A 25,060-nucleotide genomic window follows, 5' to 3' on the forward strand; every position below is an offset into this window, starting at 1 on the left:
TGCCGTATTAGAAGTGCCTATATGTATGTGGATCCACCATTGCTGACAAGCCCTGACAATACAATAGAATGCTTCTCTGGACCTACTGAACCTATTCGGGTGCAAACATCTCAGGACAATGGGTGAGCTGCCTCTTTAGAAAATCAGTTTAGCAGCTGATTCCTCTGAAGGGAGCGGGGAAGGTAGGAACAGTGGAAACTTACTAGGAGTAGAAAGGAAGAGGCCATGTGACCAGGAGGGATTTAAATAAAGAAACACAAAAACAGGAGCCAGGCAGGAAGAGAAAGCATAGGGCAAGAGAGAACAAACCCTCTCACAGAGGCTGGGTAAAGAGTTCCAGGAGGGAGAGGTTCCCAGTATGTAGCAGCCTCATGGGGCAGGGGAGTTCTGCCCACTTTCCTGAGACCAGATGGCTTCATGGACTCTGGGCAACCCATGGGACTCATACCGCAGCCCAAAGAATGTCTTGGAGTGGTGGGCAAACTTAGGTGGGGGCATGCTCTGATAGAATACACCCCTGTGTTCACATCCTACACACTACTGTAATAATCTTTATACAAGTATGCCTTGTAAGATATTGTTTAAAAACTCAATTTGCTGATCACTATTATCATGGAAAATGTGAAATTATAAACTTAAGCTGAGATCATGACTAAAAGTATGTTTTCCAGAAAAGTCTGAGGAGTGGCCAAACCAGGCCCACAGAGACAAAGCATAAACTGACACTGTAACCAGGTGTAAACAAGGCTGATGGACCATTACCTGCTAAGTGGCTATTCTTTGGCAGGAAAGAGGGGCAAAAATCTACATCATAGCAAAGAAACAGCATGGAGTTCCCTTCCACACAGACTGCCTGTCGCCTTGTTCCCAGCTGGAAATGCTTCTCAAAGAGGAGACAGGACTACAGTAAGAAGGGACAGACACTCAAAGGACCTCCCCTCTCTCTCTACCCATCGATTCACTACACCTAATGGACCAAGGAAGTAGCTGTTGCACTGGGGGAGGGATTGTGACCTAAGTTTGGTCAGTAAATAAATAAATTAATGGAGATATCCTATCTCCTAGAACTGGAAAGGACCTTAACCAGCTGCCTTCACCAGCAGGATTTTTTCCCCAGATCCCTAAGTGGCCCCCTCAAGGATTGAACTCACAACCCTGGGTTTAGCAGGCCAATGCTCAAACCACTGAACTATCCTTTGCTTTGAATTTAATATAGTTTGTTAAGTAAGACACGAGTAGCATTGTAGCATTGTATCTTCATTTTTCTTGTAACCATTTCTGACTTTTATGCCTCATTACTTGTACTCACTTAAAATCTCTTTGTAGTTAATACACTTGTTTTATCTAATCAAATGTATTTAAACTGAAGTATCTGAATAACTATTTGTAATAATAAGATGGCATAATAACTTGTATTGTGCAGGAGAGGACTAGGATGTACAGGACATACATTTCTTGGGAAAGAATCTCAGACTGGCAGTGTGTTGGGGTCACCCTGAAGTATAACCAAAGCTGGTGAGAGCCAGAGTGTAACCCAAGTGTGGCTGGCAGGCTGCAGCGACACACAGACACTCAGGGTGTGGCTTGCATGCTGGAAGGCTGTTTGTGAGCAGCCTGGGGGAAACCACTTCAGCAAGGCATTGTAAGGTACCCAAGGTTGCAGGGCTGGGGTGACATAGCTGCTCATTAGTCTGGATTATACCCTGGTATGTCACATGTGATTAGCATTTATAGTTCTGTATGATCTGTATTCTCCTGCGCTTTACATGATTAAGTATAAGATCATAAAAGTGTTAGTCTGTGCAAAGCATATGAGTGTTGATTGCTTCACAACCGCTGCACCCCCTGAAAGAGTTATACTGAAACCAGAATCTTCACACCTTTGGCACAGAGTTCTGGCACAGGAGAGTGTTTAAGTAACTGAGGTATCTCAGGGGTCAGCGCTGGTACCAGTCCTATGGCAGGTGGGCTGAGGAGCCCCATTTCCAAGAAGTGGTAATAGACAGTTAATGCCCTGGCAATGTGCCAGAGAGGCCAATGGCAGAACCAGTTCTGCAGCCTGCCGAGGCTCCAGAAGCTTAACATACCCCAGAGGATCCAGAGCACAAGGGATTGGATTTCCCCTCACAGCAGTCTTTGTGGGAGACCAGGAAAGGCTGCTTCTAGGATCCTTGACATAACAGTCCAAGGTATTTCTCAAGAAAAAACAAGAGAATAACTAGGAAAAGTTTTATCTGAGGCCTTAAATATGGATCTTAAAGTAGAGCCAGTTTGAAAGGAGAAATGTTACATACAGATACCAACGAGCACAAATTCAACCAACATATGAGAAAGTGCAAGAATCACAGAATCCCTATCTGATAGCCAGGACCCCAACAAGATTTTTGTAACTTGGGAGACAATAATATGACATTATCTTACAATACATTTCTTTGCACTGGAATGGTATTACTAGTTCCAAAGTGCTATTTTCATTTTTCTTTTCATCACTCTCAAATTTACTGTTTCATAATCAAAGTGAAAATGAATTTTTTTTTGCCCTTATCAGATATGTCTCTTGATGGTTACAAGAAAAAAAACCCAATAAGAACAAGAATTCAGTGTATGAAAAAATATATTTAGACCAACCATTGTATTACTAGACATGAGATTATTAACGCAATTTATCAAATCAATAGATTGTTAAATATCTTAGGGGAATTGTTTGGAAGATTGGCTTTGGAAACTTTTTATATGTCACTCCAAAAACATTTAGGCCCGGATTCAACAAGGTTGTTAAGCTTATGTTGAACTTTAAGTATGTGAGTAGTTTCACTGAATACATGACAACTTATAAACTTAAAATTACGCATGATGGTTTTAAAACAGATTTCAGATTTAGATTTGTAAGGCACTATTAGTTACCAAATTAATTAAAAATAGATTTTAAATGGCATCTGTTCAGCTAATAGATGCATCTCAAACTCCTGCTTATAAAACTTTTATGTTATGCCACCATGTCTGAGAGTAAACGATGAGAAAGGTGTAGTATTCAGGTTGATTTAAAATGTGAGCATACAGCTTTCATAAAGCATATTTAATGCAGACTTTCTAAATAAGAAGGCCATGAATGTTTCCTTGGCTCTGATTCACAGACAGCTCTAGGTATGGTTTTGTACCTACAGGGAAAGAAAACCAGTTCCTAAATAGTTTGCCAATAACTTTCGTGGTACTTTCAAATCTACTTCCAGAAATTCAGGAGAGTTTTTTTTTTTTTTTTTTTAATTTCATCCGATGTTCAATCCAACAAAGGAAGAATTTTATGAAAGTTTTTGGCTATGAAAACAGAGTTATCTGATCTTTTCCTAATAAGAGCTAGAAAACAGCTTTCACAATTAAAGGACTAAAGTCAGTAGTGCAAACCTGGCCTGTGTTGATAACTTGCCAAGAGCCTGAAGGCTGCACCTAATTTGCATATAATTTTACAGTTAAAAGAGGAAGGATGATCTCGTGGGTTATAGGACAGGTCTGGGAATTAGGAGACACCTGGGTTCTGTCTCATTTGAGACGTTGAGCAAATCAACCTTTCCATGCTTCAGGTTTTCCCAACTGTAAAATGAAGTAATACTTACCTGCCTCACAGGTGTGTTGCACAGTTTAGCCAATGTTTGTAAAGCAATTTGAGCTCTTCAGATGGAAGACACTCTAGGAGTGAAAAGTATTATTGCTATGTAATTTTATCAGAGCTAAATGCACACATTTATTTTTCGTTGTGCAGTGGACATAGCACTTTACAAATAAGATAAACAGAGAACGTGCTTTGAAGGCTGCAAGTGATGGCATAAAAATGAGAAAACTGGCACTGCTCCACTGAACCCAAAAATTCTTGATGTCCAGCTCTCTCCAATGCGTGCACACACAGAGAACGTGGTTCACGTCTGTTAGGTAAGTGTAGTATTTGTTTTTTTCAGAAGTAATTGCTGAATTAAGCAGTTATTTCAGTGACTGTGAAAACACTTTAAAGAACAATTTTGAATCTGTAAAGATGAAGCTTTTAGGAATGCCTATTAAGTCCATTTTAGGAATAGGCATATCCATGAATACGTTTTTATGGTAACTAATGTTGACAGCTACCGAAAAGTAATCTCACTACATGTTGAGTGAAAATGACACCCCTCTACCCCCATTTTCAAAAACACCATTCTCAAGAATTAGAAAGACCAATACTACTTCAGTGTTCACGAAGACAGATTTGAAGAGGTATAACTTTTTTATGTGCTGGTCATTTATGAAATGAGGCATCTTGATTTATCATGTGGAGAAACAAATTAAATAAAACAAATATATATTGTGGAGTCTGCTCAAGTCCTGTAGTTCAGGAAAAGTACAAAACTAATAAGTGCAGCAAAGTACACTATTCATGTTGACTTTCCTATGAATCACTTAAGCTCTACAGCTCCAGTAAACCGTAACAGGGACAGTACTCTGAAAGCAGCTTCAATTTAGCACATAATTAAGCCATATTCATGTCCAATGGCAGATCACATGCAATGACCAGACTTGTTATTTATGTTGTGTGTTGAACTCCAAGACAGAACAAGGCAGCAAAGACTGAAAGAACAACAGTATATAACAAATGTCTTCCTGTATCAACCAACTGGATTTTTTTTGAGGGTATATATTGCTTCTTTGCTGTTGACATGAAATTTTGTGTTGTAGCCCTCCATATAGTACTAGCTGTCACATTAAACATGCATAAAAGCCTTTGAAATACAAAGCGAGAAAGAGTCCTGTGGCACCTTATAGACTAACAGACTATTGGAGCATAAGCTTTTGTGGGTGAATATCCACTACAAGTTAGTCAGGAAGCCTGAGGTCTAGAGTATCACTTATTCTACAGCATAGCCATGATACCAATATTAGCTGTGAAACAATACCCTATATTGTAGTAATCCCACAGAAGACAGAGCAGTACTATGCATGCTTAACTTGCTTCCCAGAAAAATATTAATAAAATATGGTCCACACCATGCTACCTGGGATCAGTTTATTTCATACTGACTTGTGTTCTGATGCCCCGTACCAGTGATACAAGGGTTCATAAGAGAATGTCAAACCCAGAAACCAATATGGAAACAAGATAAGAATTAAAAGCAAACTGAAAATCCTGTTTGGATTAACATGACACTTTTGGTATTTCCTTTGGAACAGTTCTGCCAGGACTAAAATCACAAAAACAATGAAGGATTTGTATGGATTCACATAAGGACTCTAATGGCAACACTATACTTCTGTACCAAAATTCTCCCAAGACAGATTTACAAGACAGACCATAATCGTTTGTAGTAAGTATGGTAAATAAGTGGCTTAGAGTAAATGCCCTCTTAGCATTAGCATAGCTACCAAAATACATCTTGAAATAGCAGAACATAATGAACATTTCCCCCCAGTAAAAATATAATATAAAAGGGTTGAAGTTCCATGCAGAATGATGGCTAGTTTTCTGAACTCCATATAGTCAAATATACTTTCAAGTATCGTTCAGCTTTCTCAGTTTTGTTTTTAATCTTTGTTCATGTTTTTTTCTGTTTTGAGTTTTCTTGGTGACTGAAGAGATAGAGAGGAAGATGGGAGGAAAGTTACGTTATATCCCCTTTCCCTCATTTACAAAGAGGTTCTGTTTTATCCTGTATGGGGAAAGTGGCACACAGAATGAATAGGATGGATCCATATAATCTAGCTCACTTGTGAGGGATCTGGAAGGGAAGTCTGCAGGCTCCAATTCATAGAAGGCTGGGTCTTGAGCAGGTCATCTTAGCATACCAGAGAACAACACTGCAAGACAGAGAGATTCAGGATGCAGATCTTGAAGCAGGATGGCATCTCCATGTTCTTAATTAAGAAATCTGAAGTTCTGCAAACTAAGATGTCTATATTGGAGAACAGACTGAGTTGTGTTTCAAATCTCCACTAAATTGAGATCTTCAAGGGCAGAAAGAAGGAAAGTCTGGATATATCTGAGAATAATTTGAATTACTTATAAGTACCATTAACTCCTTCCACCTTTCTGCAGAATGTCTGCAATCTATTCCTCAGACCTGTTTACCACTAGTGCCAGGACAAATGTAATTACTTATGCAGCTATTTTTACTGTAGCAAAAGATGTAAAGCTATGACCCCAATAATTTCATCAGAAAAAATACCTGAGATTGGAATCCACAGAAGGGGTTAACTGCTGATACACTTTGAATCATTCTTGTAATGTAGACAAGCCCAAGCTTAGATCAGGCTGTGTTAACTCATATACACCTTGACCTGCTAAAGTGAAAAGGTATTATAAAGTGCCTACACTGGCAAAAAGGTAGTTTAGTCGGGGTCAGTCAACAAAGACTGACTTAACCTCAACCCATTTTTCTAGTGCAGATGCACCCATTAATTGGCTTTAAATAGGGTTGCCAACTTTCTAATTGCACAAAACCGAACACCATTGCCCCGCCCGCTGCTCCGCTCCTTCACTGAGGCCCCGCCGCTGTCCCAAGACCCCCGTCACTCATTCTCCCCCATCCTCATACACTCGCTCATTTTCATCAGGCTGGGACAGGGGGTTGGGGTGCAGGAGGGGGTGAGGGCTCCAGCTGTGGGGTAGGGCTCTGGTCTGGGGCCAGAAATGAGGGGTTATGAGTGCAAGAGGGGGCTCTGGGCTGGGGGGTGGAGCTGAGGGGTTCAGAGTGTGGGAGAGGGCTCTGGCCTGAGGCAGGGATTTGGGAGGGGGTATGGGCTCTGGGTGCAGGTTCTGGGGTGTGGTCAGAAATGAAGGGTTCAGGGTGCAGGAGGGGGCTCTGGGCTGGGGAGGAGGTTTGGGTGTGGGGGGAGGTGTGCGGAGTGTAGGCTCCGGGAGGGAGTTTGGGTGTGGGAGAGGACTCCAGGCTGGGGCAGGGATATGGGAAGGGGTGCTGGAGGGGGTGCGGGCTCTGGGAGGGGGCTCAGGGCAGGGGCAGAGGTACGGGAGGGTGCTCAGAGCTGGGGCAAGGGGTTGGGGCACAGGAGGGGGTTCTGGGAGTGGGCTCCAGGCGGTGCTTACCTCACGGGGCTCCCCAGAAGCAACATGTCCCTTGGCTCCTAGGCACAGGGGCAGCCACGCAGCTCTGTGCGGTGTGCGCTGCCTCTGCCTGCAGGCGCCGCCCCTGCAGCTCCCACTGGCTGTGGTTCCCGACCAATGGGAGCTGTGGAGCCAGTGCACAGGGCAGGGGCAGTGCGCGGAGCCCCCCTGGCCGTCCCTCTGCTTAGGAGCCAGAGGGACATGTCGCTGCTTCCGGGAGCCGCATAGAGCGAGGTAGGGAGCCTACCAGCCCAACCAACCGGACTTTTAACGGCCCGGTCAGTGGTGCTGACCAGAGCCGCCAGGATCCCTTTTTGACTGGGCGTTCCCGTCAAAAACTGGACACCTGGCAACCATAGCTTTAAAGCTCATTGTCTACGTGTATGTAAGAAAAAAAAAAAGGCAACTATTCTTGAGTAGTTAGCAGCTAACATTAGCATACTTTTATTTGTTCAACTTCAGTGAGCTTCTAGTCTTACAAACAGCTGACAAAAAGGGAATGCTAATTGTCCAGCACCCAGAATGTGACACCAGACCATACTAGGGGGTCAGAAGACAATGTAATAGAGGATGGGTGATATGATTGATTTGGAACTGCCCTGTGACAGTCTGCAATATTGTATGTTGGCTTGGTTTTGGGGGGATGAATGTATTGGGTTATCTCAACAACAGCATTTGGAAAAAAAGGCAGGAAGGAAAAGAATGGCACAAGAAAAGCCACCCCTCAGAAAGCACTTGATAGTTGTTCAGGGACAATGTCAGTACCACAGACCCTGAAGACTCTGGCTTAGTCTCCTGCTGAGCCTACAGAAAGGACAAAGCCCAGGAATAGAGAAGAACAAAAGAGCTGCAGAGATAGGGACTATAAAGAGAGATGGTGGTTGATCAGGGGAACCAGACTGAAACATCAGGACCCCCATGGATGTATCTGAAGAAGTTAGCCCTGCCTAGGTTGTGATCAGAGAATAGTAAGCCTTGAGGTAAGATAGACATGCTTTGCTCTACTGCTAAAATAATAATACTTTTGTTTTAAGGAAGCTGTCCAATCATTGTATACCACTGGTCACAGGCTCTGGAAGGAAAGAACCACAGGTGCCCAAACTCAGTCAGACCTGTGGTGTAATAGTTGATACACAGGGTACCATAGTTCAGGGCTCAGTCCGTGAGTGGCATATCTGCAAAATTCCACCTGGAGACAGAAACAAGGCCTGATACCTGAAGGAATGTGCTCACAGGAACAAGTGGTTTGAGGCTGAAAAGTTTTCCACAGCAGCTCATGATAGTTTGTGTTTGACACGATGCAATTACCCAGGAGAAATTTAACACAGAACTGTTTTGCTGGAGCTCTGAATCCTGTGCTCTGCATCCATGTAGCACAACATTCTTTACTTATCTTCATGGATTAGATATTACTGCCTTTAAAAAAAAAAAAAAGAAACAACAACAACCCTATCAACTGTTGATTCCTGGATTAGCTCTATGTATTCAACCCATTATGAAAAATGGATTTTAAAAGCCCTTCTTCTGGTTGAAGTTGAGGGTTACATCTATTGCAAACCCAATGTGACCTTAAAGGAATTATTTCATTAACGTTTGTACAGTATTTTTAAAAATACTTGTAAGTGCACATTATTTCAGTTCTATTACAGTTTTCTAACCACATACCAACCACACAACTTCTAAATTGTGTAAGCATCTCTAACACAGACTGCAAAAATCAAAATTGACTCTGCTCAACTGAATACGGCCATTAATCAAAAATATGCAAGCTATGCTGCACAATTTGTAATAAAGGTAAAACAGAAGTATACACCACTAAATACAGGCGAAGCAAATGTGGAAAGCCAGCCTAACCATAAAACTTACACATGCTCAATGAATAGTTGTTTGGATACCAAGGAAACTAGCACCTCCTCATGTACATATGATATGATAATACAATCTTTAATTACATGATCACAAATCATTTATCAAACAATAAAATATAATACATGCAATGTATGCTACACTTTTAGAGACACATGATCTCGTACACTACAATAATTTCATTGTCATAAATACCCAAGTATCATCTGACTTTGACCTTGTTTAACTTGAACTATTCTGCATTTTAGTTGTTTTATCACCAACCACACATGTATGTTTAATTTATAAGGGATATTTAGTTCTTACTTTCATCAAATATTAGTGTTATACTGTCTTTACAATACTGTGAATCTGTATCTTCAGTTTTGCACAAGAATATTGTGCATAGAATTTATATTTGTACACCACTAATTTTAAATATATCGATATATGTCTAACGTCATAGACACAAGTCAATTGGAAACTGAACTTTTCCACAAGCTGACATAAAAATGCTTTGGGTTTCCAGGTGCTAAGTATTTGATTGCACTATATAGGTATAGTGTACTTACAGTAAGATTTATTAACTGAGCCTCATTGATACTGACACTTATTGAAAGATTTTACTTGTCAACTCACATATGACAGCTTATAATGCTTTTAACTGTAACTATTCTTGAAGTCAATAGGGCTACTCATGTGCTAAGAGTTAGAGAGAAGTTTAAGTATCTTGCTAAATCAGGGCTTTAGTGTGTAATTTCCATGTAACTGAATATTGTAATGGAATGTTATAGCTTGCACAACACACAGCTCCATATACATACATGTAGAGTCATCAGAAAAGTTGTATTAAGGAGTAGTTTGAGAAATAAAGACACGTAACTGAAAGCAGTATCATACTGTTTAGGACAAGCACCATTCCAAATTCAGAGTAACATGGCAACCCAAGGGAAGGCACAAACCTATATAAATACTCTTTATTCACTGAAATAGCATAGTTGCACAGACACTTATAGTCTCAGCCATGATATTCTTTCCAGCCCAGTGGTGTTAATTCGGATTATCATGCTTTGCAGCCATTGAGCCAGGCTCCTCCGCTGCTAACTGACAAAATTAAAACCTTCCCAGTGTCGGATTTGATCTTTTAAACAGGGGCGGCTCTATGATTTTTGCCGCCCCAAGCACAGCAGTCAGGCAGCCTTCGGCGGCATGCCTGCAGGCAGTCCGCAGTCACACAGATTCGGCGGCGTTTCTGCGGGTGATCTGCCAGTCCCGCGGCTTTGGCGTACCCGCCACCAAATTGCTGCCGAAACCGCGGGACCGGCGGACCTCCCGCAGGCACACCACTGAAGGCCACCTGACTGCCGCCCTCACAGCGAACGGCACGCCGCCCCCCGCGGCTTGCCGCCCCAGGCACACGCTTGCTGAGCTGGTGCCTGGAGCCGCCCCTGCTTTTAAAGATCCCTCAGAGCTTCACTGAGATCCAGAAATTCACCAACACTATCCAGAATAGTGCTTGTATTCTGACACAGGACACCCACAATAAAGATTTCCAATTTAAAGCAGATGCTCCAATAAGGCACCAATCTATCAGCCCATTGAACTAATCGTATCAGCTCAAGTATGAAAACTATCCATTTTGCCATTCTACAACCCAAAATACAGGAGCCATTTGTGTACACACATTTGAAAATCTGGCTCTCTGTGTGCGCGCGGGGGGGGAATCTGAAAATCATGATACTATTTCCAAAGCTCATGTAGTAGTGTAATATTTCAGGAGCTATAACATTTAAGGACACAGTCTAATAAATGTACGGGACATCAAAAGCAACTAACCTTAAACATTTACTGCTGTAGGTATTTTATATGATTTTCCCTTCACGTGCTTTAAAAAAAATAATCCTTGTAGCAACAATGATTTTTCTTCCTCCCACAACAAAACAAACAAGATAAAAAAGACAAACAAGGCAAATAAACGTTCTACTTTGCATGCTTCCCACATAAACAACATATGGCATGCATGGGCCCTTAATAGCCTGCTTCCACAATTCAGATTGTTGTAGGACTTACAAGAAGTCACTTTTTTCCTGTTTTAAACTTCTTGCTGCTAGCAAGAGTAAAATAATAAATATAATATGTATGTCACAATAATGCAATAAAACAATAGGAGACAATTTAGAGCCCTACATAAGTTGTATCCATATATAACTTAAGAATAATGCAGGGAGGCAAATTCTTTGATGAAAATAAGCCGTGCAGGTTCTACAAAAGAAGAGTAAATTGGAAGAAGACTTCACAGCTTACAAATTACTGCTTTGTTTTGAGTCAGACTAGAATTTGCAATAGGTCTTGTCTGTGCACAAATACTCCTTGCCCCAGATTTCTGTTTGAGGAAAAGATGATCTAGTGAATTTTCTGACTGGGAAATGGCACCAAATAAAATATATGAGTCGATCTAAAAAAGTAACACTGTTTAACCACACTATTAAAAAATCTCTGGAATGTAATAAATATAGAAGCTACAGTCTACTAAAAAAACCTACTATACACAGCTGTGCACTCTGGCCAGCCATTTATGGGCTTTCAGCTATGCCATCAAAATTCCATAATAAATTATTTTTATAACGCTTAAAATGTTAAAACCTAGAATTCTGATTGGCTCCTTTTACAAGGAAATAATTCTCTAGAACTGTCCAACACAGCAGCAGCCCCATTGAAAATCATCCACCCCGTAGTGTTGTGAAGAAACAATGGTGGGTGAGAAGAGAGGGAAGAGGTACTTTGCTCCCCAAACACTTCATTTTTAAAAGGTAAATAAATAAATGGTTATAATAGCAATAACAACCTTGGCATGGCGCATATCCAGAGGAATAGCTGACTGTGATAAACAGCCTGAGGTGAACTCTCTCTGCCGGTCATGAATCCCCAGGAAATGCCCTGTGCCTCAATAGTTATTGCTCAATTGTACAATGCTTCTCTTTGAAAATACAACACCCTCTAGGAAGTGAACAAGATGAAAGAGCTTTTCTTCATGATGCCGAGGCGCCTATTAATTTTTGCCGCAACAGAATTGTTGCCGATTAGAAAAAGCATGTTCATAAATCCAGACTCTCTAATCTAAGGCTTTTGGTGCAAGTTCTTTGTACATTTGTTTTTGTCTTTATACTCGTTGGTTCTATTTTTGTTTAGATTGACAGATCATTTCCATCTTGAAAAATTAACAACCTTTACAATTTATGGGCTTTCAGGATTTCTGGTCAAGTCAGTTTTGTCTTTGGTTTTTTGAGTTTTAAAATGCATATCTCACTGCTGGACAGAACACTGCCTGGAAATACATTTGCTGGAAAGGAAAGTTTTAGTTATTCAGATCTACTGATCTCAAGGAGAGGAGCACCACTGTGAGAGCATACTTTAATTAACTTTCTGTACTGAACTGGGGGGAGGGGAGTGGGAGACGAGAGGATGACATTTTAAGTAAATTTACTCCCTGAGACAAATAAAGCATCCATTTATATCGAGACTTCATGTGGCTGCTGGCACTATCAGTAGTAATGTGGTTATAAGAACAAACAGTTGGAGGGTTACCTGTATCTCTGTCCCCTCGCCGTTTCTCTGAATGCACCCCCTCAATCTCTGGCCTCATGCCTTTACACGCCCTGAGATGGAATTCCACAATTCTCCCCACTCTTAGAACAGGCCCAGTGACACAGTGTCTGTAAATCAACTATGCTTATCCAGAAAGAAGGGGAGAAGAATAGCTAAAGATAAGCCATGCCTCAGCAAACACTTGAGGGTTGTTACAGGACAATGGCAGAGCCATAGGTGCCGAGGAATCTGCTTAGCCTACCAAAATGGTTTTGACAAGAAGGGCAAAAGCCTGGGAATTTACAAAAACAAAGGGACTCTGGATGGATTAAAAGGGGCACACTTGCTCTCATGCTCTCTCTCGAAAGAGAAAGGGAGGGAGGAGAGGTAGTTTGGGAGGTATTTGGGAAAACCAGACTGACACAGGCACCCATTGGGGTGTCTGAAGATGCTAAGCCTGCCTAGGTCACCATGTATGGCAGAGCTTTAGGTAAGATACCAACTAAACAAAGTGGGTTTGGCACCTGCAGTTCTTCCCTTCAGGAGCCTGTAAACAGTGATGGATACAGTGACCAGACAGCCTTCTTAAACCAAACTGTTTATTCTCACAGTAGGAGTGAAGCATAAGAGAAAAAGGATTTTAAAACAACAAACAGTCTATATGCACATCTACCTTACCTACAGCCCTGCCATCATGTGATAGTTAGCTAGGAAGGCCTAGCTTCTTCAGACACAGCAGCAGGAGCCTGAGTCAGTCTGGTTCCCCTAACAAGACAGAGACAGAGAGAGACTCTTTTAATCCAGACAGAATCCCTTTGTTCTTGTCAGTTCTCAGGCTTTGCCCTAGTAGGCTCAGAGGAGGTCAAGGCAGACTCGTTGGAGCCTATGGCTCTGCCATTGTCCTGTAACAACCCTCAAGTGTTTGCTGAGGCATGGCATATCTTAAGTTATTCTTCTGCCCTGCCTGCTTGCTTTTCCATACAGGCTACTATTAAACAAAACCGACATATTCATATGGTAAACATCCCAATAACCAAGTCAACATATAGCATTCATAGGTTATTACAGATCAGCTCTACATCCCTCACAGTCATCATCTGAAATGTTCAGATTATGCACTAAACTACAGCTCCTATTAGAACTTTTTCTAGAACAGGCAACTACAGCAAAACCCATCAGACTTGCCCTCCATTTCAAAGTGGTATATTCATTCAGTAATTTATAGAGCATTTACAGCTATAGCAACTATGAGCTATTTGCAAAAATAAAATTGTATATGAACTCACAATGCATTGTGTATAATAAAAATGACCACTGCTGCTATATAAAATTTGTGGACAGCCAAGCTGCAAGAATAAAGTAAACAAAATCAACAAAATACACTTTGCACAATGCCCAAAAGTGAGCCAAAAACTTGGGCTTTGGTGAACCACCAAGAGGTTCAAGTACAAAGGCAGAAGTCCTGGGAGCAAGAACATCACACTTGATAGTAACTGCCACAGTAGGGAAGGATCAGTCTCTTACAACAGGGTTTCAGACCATTTATGGCTATGCTCACCTTCATGATACAGCAGGTACCTCACTAGTCTCATAATCTGAAAGTCCTATATTTGCATGTCAGAGAAGACTCTGTTGACTATTTAGATTGTTTGCTATTTAGTCTGTGAGTTCTTAAGAGCTCTTACAATCTACAAGGGCTGTTAACACTTGTCTTACTGTATATGCCTGTAGAGAACTTAGCACACTGTTATGTGAACAGAAATTAAAAATATATAGAACCTTTTTCCAAATAAAAAGCCAAGTTTGTTGCAAATAATATTTAAAGAAATACAGTTTAAGGTTTACCTTTGTTCTGAAAAATTTTTAAGCCCAAGAACTGATGGAGTTTAAGAAAAAAAAAAAAAACTTTCATAAACTTAAAAAAAAAAAATGGACTCCCCATTTAAAGCACACTGTTGAATTAAAAGTCAAATTGACGCTAACTATAGTTTTATTACTACTTACTACATTACAGAGACCATAAATGTACTAGCTGCCTTGAAGTATAAAGAAGATATGGTCAGTCTTCGTTCCTGTCCTGAGGAAATTACAAAATAAATTCAGATATGATGCGACAAAGAGAGTAACAGAACAACAGGGTTAGGAAAAGGATGGATGGGGCAAAAGAACAGGGCTACACCAATAAGACTGTGTAGTTAACTCAACAAAAGCTAGTGCAAAGCATGGTGAAAACTATCATAGGGGAAGTGACAACGAACCAAATCTTTAGGTTGCCTAACAATGAAAGAAGTAGGGATCTTAGGGAGAAAAGAGTGTGTGATCATTAATTTGAGACTGTATCATAATGTACACAGAACAAAGATGAATTAAGGTTGGCCATGCTAACTTAATTCTGGTAATTCCTAACCTTGAAGTGCTTGACTTTGCAACCTCAATGACTATATTTTTACATTCTTTTCGGTATGTGAATTGAATGAGGAGAAGGTAGTGGGCTTGCACAAAGCAGAGAGACATTAGTGGGAGAAGCGATGAATATGGAATGGAGGCTGTCAAGCACATCTTTAACATTTCAAAAAGTCTCCAATGGTGAATATTCCCACCAACCAGATGAATCAAAGTTCTCCATACTAGTGTCGGGGAGACACAGGCAGGTCTGATTTCCAGTCCCACACTCTTGTTCACTCATTCTGAGTGTGACAGGAATGCTGTGGAGGGAGCACACTGCTCTGGGAGGGCTGAAATTGGGCTAAGGAGGAGAAAGCACCTTGCATCTCTCAGGGCATGTCTACACTTACCTCCAGAGCGATCGATCCAGCAGGGATTGATTTACCGCATCTAGTGAAGATGCGATAAATCAACTGCCAAGCACTCTCCCGTCGACTCCGGTACTCCTCCGGAGCAACAGACGCAGGCGGAGTCAACAGGGGAGCATCAGCAGTCGACGTACCACAGTGAAGACACCGCGGTAGCTGAAGTTGCGTAACTTAGCTTGATTTCCCACCCCCCAGTGTAGACCAGGCCTCAGTAGCAACCCTTCTGGACAATTAAAGAATAGTATCTGTAATCCTGGCTGAAGGAGCTGAACATAACTAAAATGTCAGTAATGCAGGGCCTTGTGTGGCTGGGAACGTAAGGCTAAGAAAAATACCTGAGTGGTGGTGATGAATCAACAGGACTCGATAAAGGACACAAGGGAAATCTTAATCCAAGGGGAAAAAATTCAAACCACAATCTTAGTTTCTCCAAGTATTAAATGTAAAAAAATTTTAACCTTCGTTTTAATAGCCAAGTTATTAATGCACACTGTTTTAAGACTGTCCAACATTGCAATTTCCACTAAACATCAAATTCACTGGTTAGCATAATTTGTCATCTGTATAATTTTTATTTCGCTATACTGCTCCACTTTGCCAGTTCCCTTTTTTGGTCAAAGACAGACAATAAATGTGGAATTGTGGAGCAAACAGCAAGAAACCACTTCCAGAAACAGCTTGGAAGAGGTTTTTTTTAAAAACAACAACAACTATGCTTAGCATTTTCATTCTTGAATCTTTCTTGGCCTGCATACAACACTTTACACATGAAATCAATTAGAAACCAGGATAGATGGCCTCTCAGAAAGTATGCTGGCTTCTGTTGAAATCATGCTGGCAAAAAAACAAAAGATTTGCCCAGAATTAGTAAATGTGGCCTGGCAAGAACTACTTTGTATATTTTACAATTTTGACATGCAAGTCAATGCATACTATAGTTTCATTTAAAGGTCTCTGTTACACAAAAGCAAAAAGGAAGATTTAGCCTTCTTCATAAATCTCCCAAATGCAAACCCAATGCTCTAAGTGATGTAAAAAATTCATGTACAGTGGTACCTACTTTATGTATACATGGTATACCAAACAATTATTATATTCAACTCAACTGAAAACTACTATTCAGACCAAATATTAGCACTACAGCAAGTTTTATTATAATTTCACTTATACAGGAACTTTCACTTGAGCATCTCAAAATGCTTTACAAACGTTCGTTAAACATCAGACCACTTTCTTAAGGACTCATCAATGATTTTTGCCAAAAGCCCATGTACATAGTTGTGCCATTGCACTGGCTCAAGTGCAGACTAGGAAGCAGATTCTGAGTGTGCCTTATGCCTCCCCTGCAAGGGCGTGCAGGACAGGTCAAGAAGACCCAAGAAACTCTGACTAACCACCAAATATACTGCGTCTCAAGTTCTTGCTCTGGAGACCCATGTTTAAATACTAATTAGGGGAAAAACTGTTTTACCCTCATTCCAAAATATGGTTGTCCATACCACTAACCCATACAAGAATTCTCTCTGAGAGGCCCAAGGCACAGACTAATGTGACAGCAGGCCTGGTTCCCCAATCCATGACACTCGTATGAAGTTGATGTAACAAAGTAGTAAATCAGGCGCACTAAGGCTATGGCTACACTAGAGAGCTTGCATCAGTGCAGCTGCACTGCTGTAAGCTCTCTAGTGCAGCCACTCTAAGCCGATGGGAGAGAGCTCTGCTGCTGACTTAATTAATCCACCCCCAGTGAGCAACAGCAGCTGTGTCAGCAGGAGAAGCTCTCCTGTCAACATAGCACTATCCACACCGGTGCTTAGGTCAGTGTAACTTATGTCACTCGGTGGGGTGTGGCTTATTCACACCCCTGAGTGACATAAGTTCTGCCAACATAGTGTAGTGTAGTGTAGACATAGCCTAAGTGTCAGGACTGAGGCAAAATTAGAACAGCGGTGAGAGGAAGATTTTAGCGTGCCACACAATGTTTATTTCCTTCCAGGAAAATAAGGTGCTCACTTTCAAGTACCTGGTGGTACCTTGGCCTATCGTCTCTCACCAGTGGCATAACATCAGGAATGTTTCCTGCTTCCCAAAGTGGATCTTTGGGACAGCCTGTATGGGGCGGGGGGGAGCACATCTCACAGACAGAGTCGCAGCTTGGGCATTGTTTTGAGACTCTCTATCCTGCATGGCCCAGCAGTATCCATAGCTCCTGCCTCCAAATCATAAGAGAGAAAATATGATCTAAAAATGCTAGTAAAGGGGCAAGCTTGTTTAAATAGTAATTGAGGCTAATGTTGAAAATGCGTTGATAGGGTCAAAAAGGGTGATACCCCACTTTAAAAGAAAACTCAGTGATAATTTTCTTGAACCAGATGTTGGTTTTTAGCGGCAGTCTGGAGTCTGTTGTTTTATACAGGTGTTTATTAATTAAATTGCATGCTGCTGACATTATTATTAAACATGTACATATTGTGGTAGCCCTTAGAATCTTCAACCAGATCAGGGTTCCATTGTGCTAGGCTTAGTACAAGCACATAGGAACTGACAGTCTCAGTCCAAAAGCGCTTACAGTCATAACAAGTGAATAACATAATGAAAGACATAAGTGAATGAGACAGTCAAAGGGACCAGGGTTAAGAACACAGGGTAACAAAAATAATAGGATGTGTGCACTTCTTAGCCAAATAGAATTATGCACCAAGCCACATCTAAAATTTGAAGCAAAAATTCTTGAAGGGACATCTGCCTGTTGATAGACAAAAGAGCTGTGAAGAGACTTAAAATTCCTGGCCCCGTGTTGGAGGGATATCATAGCAACTGATCAGGGAAACACTCAGATTACATTTCCCAGTGAATAATTAATAAATAGGAAAAGATAAAAGTTTACTTTAACAGAAGGAAACATGGTACTATTCTACAGCAATGCCTGCTAGAAAATGGAAGCGTGCAATGCAGAGCAGTACTCAAAAAAAGGACAGTCCAAATTAATCTTACCTCAGCTTGGCAAAGTGCATGAAGACCTTGTAATACTAAAGCAGCAGGTGTGGCTTGATCAGGTTTTGTGCATTCATTCAATATCTGGGAAATTGCAGCCAACATATCAGCTCCATGTTGATATGGCCTAGTGGAAAACAATATTGCATGAAGGCAGAGTACTTAAAAAAAATTCAGTTCCACCTCTCAAAGCTTCTTGACATGTAGAGAAATATTTAATAGCACATATTCTTCTACAGAGGACCGCTTCCTACTTAACACTTAATGACTATTTCTTTAAACAACTTGGATAAATAAATCATCTGACCAGATGATGTAAGTACTGCATGTTTAGGCTTTCTAAGTTTTCTTTCTATAGCCTCTAAATCATTTCCACTGTGCTATCACAAATCCCATTTAAATTTTCAACTCTAATAATAGTGTTCACTTGACAGCAAATGTTACCGTTACATTGAGACTTCTTTTATAACCCAGGTTCCAGATGCTCATAACTTCCAAAAAAAAAAATTTATTTTGGCTGAAATATACCATGATCAAAATAAATCACACATTTTCTACTCTAAAAAGAGTAAGGTTTTTTTCTGTGCATTCATAACTCAGACAGTACTGAATGTCACAAGAGGTATGAATCATCCCAGGTGTGTGGTCTTCACAGAAGACTAGTCTCCAGGTAGGTAAGTGGAAGTGGGAGAAAAGAGACACAACACTTACAAGCAACTGAAAAAACTAGTTTTGCATGAACAAGGGAAAAACTACTTTAGGTTTAAAGACAATAAAAAAAGACAACATAGGACTATGGAATAATGTAAATATATAATACTAATGTTCATGGATTTTAAGGACACAAACTATTAGATCATCTAATCTGATCTCCAGCATAACACAGGCCACAGAATTTGACCCAGGGTATGTCTACACTGCAGCTGAGAGTTGTGATTCCCACCACAGGTAGACAGATGTGCACTAGCTCAGCTCGAGCTGGCACACTAAAAATAGCACCGTGAATGATGCAGCCGTGGCATGGGCTAGCCACCTGAGTCCAAGCCCACCAACTCCCTGGGTCTGTGTTCAGTAGACATACCCCCAGTTACCCCTGTACTGAGCCCAATAACTTGTGTTTGAAAAAAGCATATTTTCCAGAAAGGCATCTGCTCTTGGACTGAAGACATCAAGAGAACCTACTAATTCACTTGGTATTTTGTTCCAATGGTTAATCTCCCTCCCTATTAAAAATGTGTGCCTTATTTCTAATCTGAATTTGTCTGGCTTTAGTTTCCAGCCATCGGTTCTTGTTATGCCTTTCTCTGCTACTTTAAATGCGTAGACTGAATTTCACAGGTTTTAAAATCTGACCACAGAAAGTGGTTCTGCTCTAAAATGTGACTTTATAAAAATGGCATTGTGGAGGTTCTATGTTTGTATCTCAATAACTCTACCTCAAATGGTCTCAGTTTACAAGTTAAAAACTGTCAGCCCTGCCAACAAAACCTGGAACCTGACAGGAAAAATGGGATCCCTCTGGCTTATGATGAAACACCAAGCTAAAGATTCTACAATCAGAATTTAGTTCATTATTTGATTAACAATGCGTGAGTCAAAATAGAATCCATCTCACCCTCCAGAGCTGTTCTGGGTCTTCAGTGCAACCAAGAATCAAAAGTAGTAAAAATGTATTTCAGTCAGTCAAGTAAGCAGCTATGTTTCTAAATTTACATATGGAGAAGGAATGACTAAGAAGGAGCCTTTTTAATACAATCACTCTTCAGTACATAACTCCCATTTACAGCGCTGATTATGCAGACCTTAAAGTACACAGTGAAATCAGAACAGGTTTTTTTCTTTAGAAAAAATATCAGAAATTAAATACAAAAAATTTACATTAACATAATGTTAGGATTATTACTTTGCCTACTCAATTCGGAAATGAAGAAATGATGGTCCTCAGAGTAAGCTTAGCAAGTCAGACTGATTTGTGTGTGGATGGAAAGGGGGGGAGGAGGGGAGGGTTGGGGTCAAATCTGAGACAGAGCCCGCCTTAGTATGCAGTGTAGACATAACCCCTGATGTCCAAGAGGACAGTTGGGGTGTCAGCTAGCTGCATGGCTCATTCATTTCCATATCTAAAATGACATTCAAACAGTGGTTCTAATCAGCATATTAATGTAGGACAAAACACATGGTTGAAGCCAGTGGTATGATTCTGACTCTTCCATTGTGGACTCCAAGTAAATTTTGCACAAATGCGATGTCTCAATTAAACTCTGTCACAGAAAGGCCCGAGAAAGTAGAATTCCTTTGTAAATTCTGTTCTGAAGCACTGTGTTTTGTTTATATGTGCTTCCTATGAGTCCTTCATGTAGTCCCATTCTGTTCATATTAAAAGGCATGTATACACATTAGACTTACTAGCTTCTGAAGTATTGCCTAAGACAACGTGTATCTATTACAGCCATCAAAAACCATAAGCCCCACAATTAAGATAACAGGCTCGTCAGAAGTGACCAGCACAGCTTTCCTTTAAACACCCTGCACCCTCTCGAAGTTGGATAACGAACACTCATTCTTACCTCTGTCTGCATATATCTCTGATGGAAGCAGCTTTAGCTATCACCTTTTCCCACAGAGTATCCTTCCCAATGGACAAAGAGGGCATATTGGACATTGCCATGAACCTCTGCAGTTCTGGGTAAACCCGATCCTAGAAAAAACATTTGATTTTTAAAATATATAATTAAGTTTATAAAAGTTGGTGAAACGATTTTATGCAGCTAAAGCCTTTACACAGCTTCTAAAGGAACATTTAAATTGCAAATCACATTGCATTTTGGTTCATCAGTAGAGAAGAATACTGTGATATGATTTAAGTGGCTTCTTTGCACAGAATCTATACATTTTCCCCCATAAACTAAAAAGTAATCTACTAACATGCAACCAAATAGAAATGATCATCACTCATTGCATAATGCATTGAAAGTATCAGAGTAAAGTAGTATAAAGATATCTTTCAGAAAATTATTTCATAATTTCATTCCACGACTCAATGAGATGCAGAACAGGCTCCATGAAAGACCAACTGTAGATGCTGTTCAATGCATCAGAATTAATAAATGCATCACTGACACAATTTGCTTTCCACAACTAATAATCAGGCACTAGTATAATCAATCATTCAAAATGATATACTTTCCCTACCAGGGGAAAGCATGTAAAATGATATACACTGTAGTTTATCTTGGCGAGACTGTGAGACAAGCGTGAGACAAACACCTGTGACCGAAAGCACCCGTTATCCACACCCTATCCACCACTGCAATAATCTTTGTGCAAATATGCCTTGTGAGGTATCATTTGAAAACTAGTAACTTGCTAATCAATAATATCATGATGAAATGTATGTAGCAACATTATATGTAAAGTTCTGAATTCCCCCATATGATGATGTTACCATATATTCAAACCACACAGCCCTGACCAGACAAAAGTTGTTAAAAAGGTCTATTCTAAACAAAGGAATGCGTTTACCTCAATTTACACATAAGTAGTAAACCGGGTCTTTGAGACAACAAGAGGAGTAAATGGCAGGAGACAAGGTAAATCTGCATTTCAGCATAGTGAAGAAAAAAGAGCATGGAACCACTTTCACCACCAGACTCCATGATGCCTTCTTTATTGTTTGAATAAACTTGCTTTGAGGGGTAAGCCTCATAAGAATTCACTTCAAAGGGCGAGTGGACTATCGAAGTGAGGGGCAAAAATACCCCAAGGCATCTTTCCCAATCTCTCCCCCTATTTCTCCCTCTTTCACCTAAAACGACAAAGGCATCAGCCCTTTGACTTTGGGGGAGCTCCTGACCTGAGAACTTGGTCAGCAATGTTGCTGAGAACTTGTGGTAAGGATTTTACCTTGAACCAAGTCTAGCTTGTTAAGTTTTAGCTACCAGAAAGAATTTTACCTTTATTTCTCTTGTAACCATTTCTGATTTTAATACATTATACTTGTACTCAATTAAAATCTCTCTTTGTAGTTAAATAAACTTTTTTTTTAACAAACTATTCCAGTGTTGTGTTTACACTGAACTGCTTGGTAACTCCACCTAACGTAGCAGGACTGTTGAATATTGACCCTTTACAAGGGCAAAGAACCTATAATATCTGAGCTGCCCAGGAGGAGGTTGGACAGAGCTGAACACATGTTTTTGGGACAATTCAGGACTGGGAGTATGTTGTGGTTACCCTGGAAGTAGTAACAAAGGCTGGTGGAAGCCAGACTGTGGCTGGTGTGTTGCTGACAGGCTGCTGGAGTAAGAGTTGCTGGACCAGAGCTGTAGCTATACACAGACACTCAGGGTGTGACCTGCATGCTGGTAGGCTGTTTGTGAGCTGCCCAGGTTTGGAGCTACAACAGGAAAACAGTGTGTGGCACCCAAGTTGCAGAGCAGGCAGTGACAACCACTCACTGGTGTGGCTTGTACCCTGAAATGTGACAACATCCCAACAGGAGAAAGAATCAACTGGTTGAACACAATGTTATTGAGTATAAAATGTGACAGTTACTGTCTTTTATGAAAGCTTGTAATGTTCTGAACATGATGGTTATTATGAGATATGTATACAAACTGTGGTAATGAATTTATGTAGTTGTGTAGATAAAAAACTATGCTCATAATTTGTGCTGCAACATTCAGCTCCTCCTCACAAATAGCAGGGAGGGGCTGCCTCCCCAACCAGGCAAGATTAGTTCCAAGCACTTAGCATTATACAACCCAGGAAAAGGCAAATGACAGACCATTAAAATTAATGGAAAGACATTGAAACCGAAAGAAAACCCCAGCCTTGGAAAAGTATGAAAGTAAGCAGTTTCCCCCACTCTGACTAATGAGAGAGAAAATAACAAGCCTTTTTAAAGCAGGCTTGTGTCGGAGGTTTGGCATCCAGAAACTGAAGGCCAGCATCTATGCGAGGTACAGTTCTTTAAGTGCTGGATCCCCTCTATGATAGGGGGCACGCTGGGAAACTGTTAAAAGGCAATAGGTAACACTTATTAGAAAGGGGAATTTATCTCATATAGAAGTGTAAATAGAAGTGTAAATCTTAAAGTTGCATCTTTGTTTATTTTCTATTAACTTATATGCGTTTGTTTCCCTTGCTATTTCATCTTTGAGTCTGATTTTTTTATAAAATTAACCTTGTGTTTATTTTTACCCCAAGCAGATCTCTATTGTGCAAACTGTGTGTAGTTTATGTACCAAAGGGAATGGATAACTGGGAAAGGTTTCACTCCTTCGGGGGGGACAAACCAGAAGGGGAAGTCCAAATGTCTGGTAGTTAAGAACTAGGGGTAGATAAATGTGGGGAGACTTGGGACCAGAAGGGCTGTTGAGGTCACCCTGCAAGGAATAACTAGGCTGGCGGAAACCGGGGTGAGACTTTTATGTTTACAGGCTGGCTACTGGTGTCAAGGCTTTGAACCATAGCAGCATAGCATTAAGCACCCAAACTTATAAGGCAGACAGTGAAAGACCCCTTTATTGGTATGGATGATCTCCAAAACATTACAGACTGCATGATTTTTTCTAACCTGTTTCTCCCATAAGGATGTCATCAGGCGTAAAGTAATAGGTCTAAGCTTTGGCGTGCTCCCCAGCACCTGTATCAAACGTAAAATCTGAGCGATGCAGACCTGAAAGAGATTTTTCACCACATGCATTTGTTATTTTAATATCCATGAACAAGGAGATGCTTCACTTGTGTCAAATATCTCAAAGTCCACGGCAGCATCAAAAAGAAATGGGGAGTCATTTTCTAACAGATTTTGGTGCATAATGATCCTAAAAGACATTTTCATGAGATATATAAATACAGTATAGATAGTTAAAGCACAATACATAATTCATCCCTTAAAACTAGTTGTTATATTCCCATCATAAATATTAAGTAACAAATTATGCAGAAGCTCACAAATCACTTATAATTTTAAGCAAGTTATGCATATCCATGTCTACATTCACTCATTCAATGTAACTAGTTACTTACTAATACAATATACCCTTTATTAAAAATCATTTTTGGATGAAGTACGATTTCTATTCATACTGACCTTGTGTACACCCAGAGTAGGCAAAGTATATAAAATATCCCGGTACAAAAAAGGCTCCAGTGGCCTTCCCAATTTAAACATCAGAACTGGGATTAGATTTGGGACCTAAAATAAATGGAAAACATGTAATACATACAAACACACCACTGGAATTAAAGAAGCCAATTGTTATGACATGGTTAACAGCCTATGTAAAGACCAACAATAAATCCAAGAGAACATACACCCCAACACTCTTCTTGCATTAAAATTAGGGGGGTGGAATTAAAAGACTGACTCTGCATAGGATTCATTTAGAGCTTTTTTTAAGTTGCCTTCTTGGAACCTACAAGTCCTGTACCCTCAGTTGACTTCATGGGAAAAAATCAATCAAACTATTGGCAATAAATGTTAGGCTAATAGAAGAAATGGAGTAATATGGACAAAATAATAAAAATAGTAAGAATCACAAGCAACCCTTACACAGCCGTTTTCATCCATAGATCTTAAAAAGACTTAAAAAGGTTGATGAGTTAACAAGTAGTAGATTAGCCTCATTTTACAGATGGGGAAATTGAATCACTGAGAGGTTAAATTACATGCTCAAGGTCAGATGGCAAGAAAGTGGCAAGAACTAAAGCCATGTTTCAATTTCCAATCTCATGCTCT

The 25,060-nt window shown here is 40.4% G+C and overlaps 1 protein-coding gene across 3 annotated transcripts in view; it reads right to left on the reverse strand.

The window, feature by feature from the left end:
• Positions 1-25,060, reverse strand: part of FOCAD (focadhesin) — a 177,958-nt gene that overhangs the window by 78,702 nt on the left and 74,196 nt on the right. For 2 of the 3 annotated variants that reach the window (XM_065406352.1, XM_065406350.1), the window contains 4 exons: positions 24,413-24,517; positions 23,894-23,995; positions 20,883-21,013; positions 18,316-18,442 (listed from right to left, as the gene is read on the reverse strand). In XM_065406352.1, coding sequence (XP_065262424.1) covers positions 18,316-18,442; positions 20,883-21,013; positions 23,894-23,995; positions 24,413-24,517 — 465 coding nt within the window. The remainder of the gene's footprint in view (positions 1-18,315; positions 18,443-20,882; positions 21,014-23,893; positions 23,996-24,412; positions 24,518-25,060) is intronic. The other variant, XM_065406351.1, reaches the window with a different exon arrangement.

The sequence above is a fragment of the Emys orbicularis genome, chromosome 6, assembly GCF_028017835.1.
Source record: "Emys orbicularis isolate rEmyOrb1 chromosome 6, rEmyOrb1.hap1, whole genome shotgun sequence".
Taxonomy (NCBI): Eukaryota; Metazoa; Chordata; order Testudines; family Emydidae; genus Emys; species Emys orbicularis.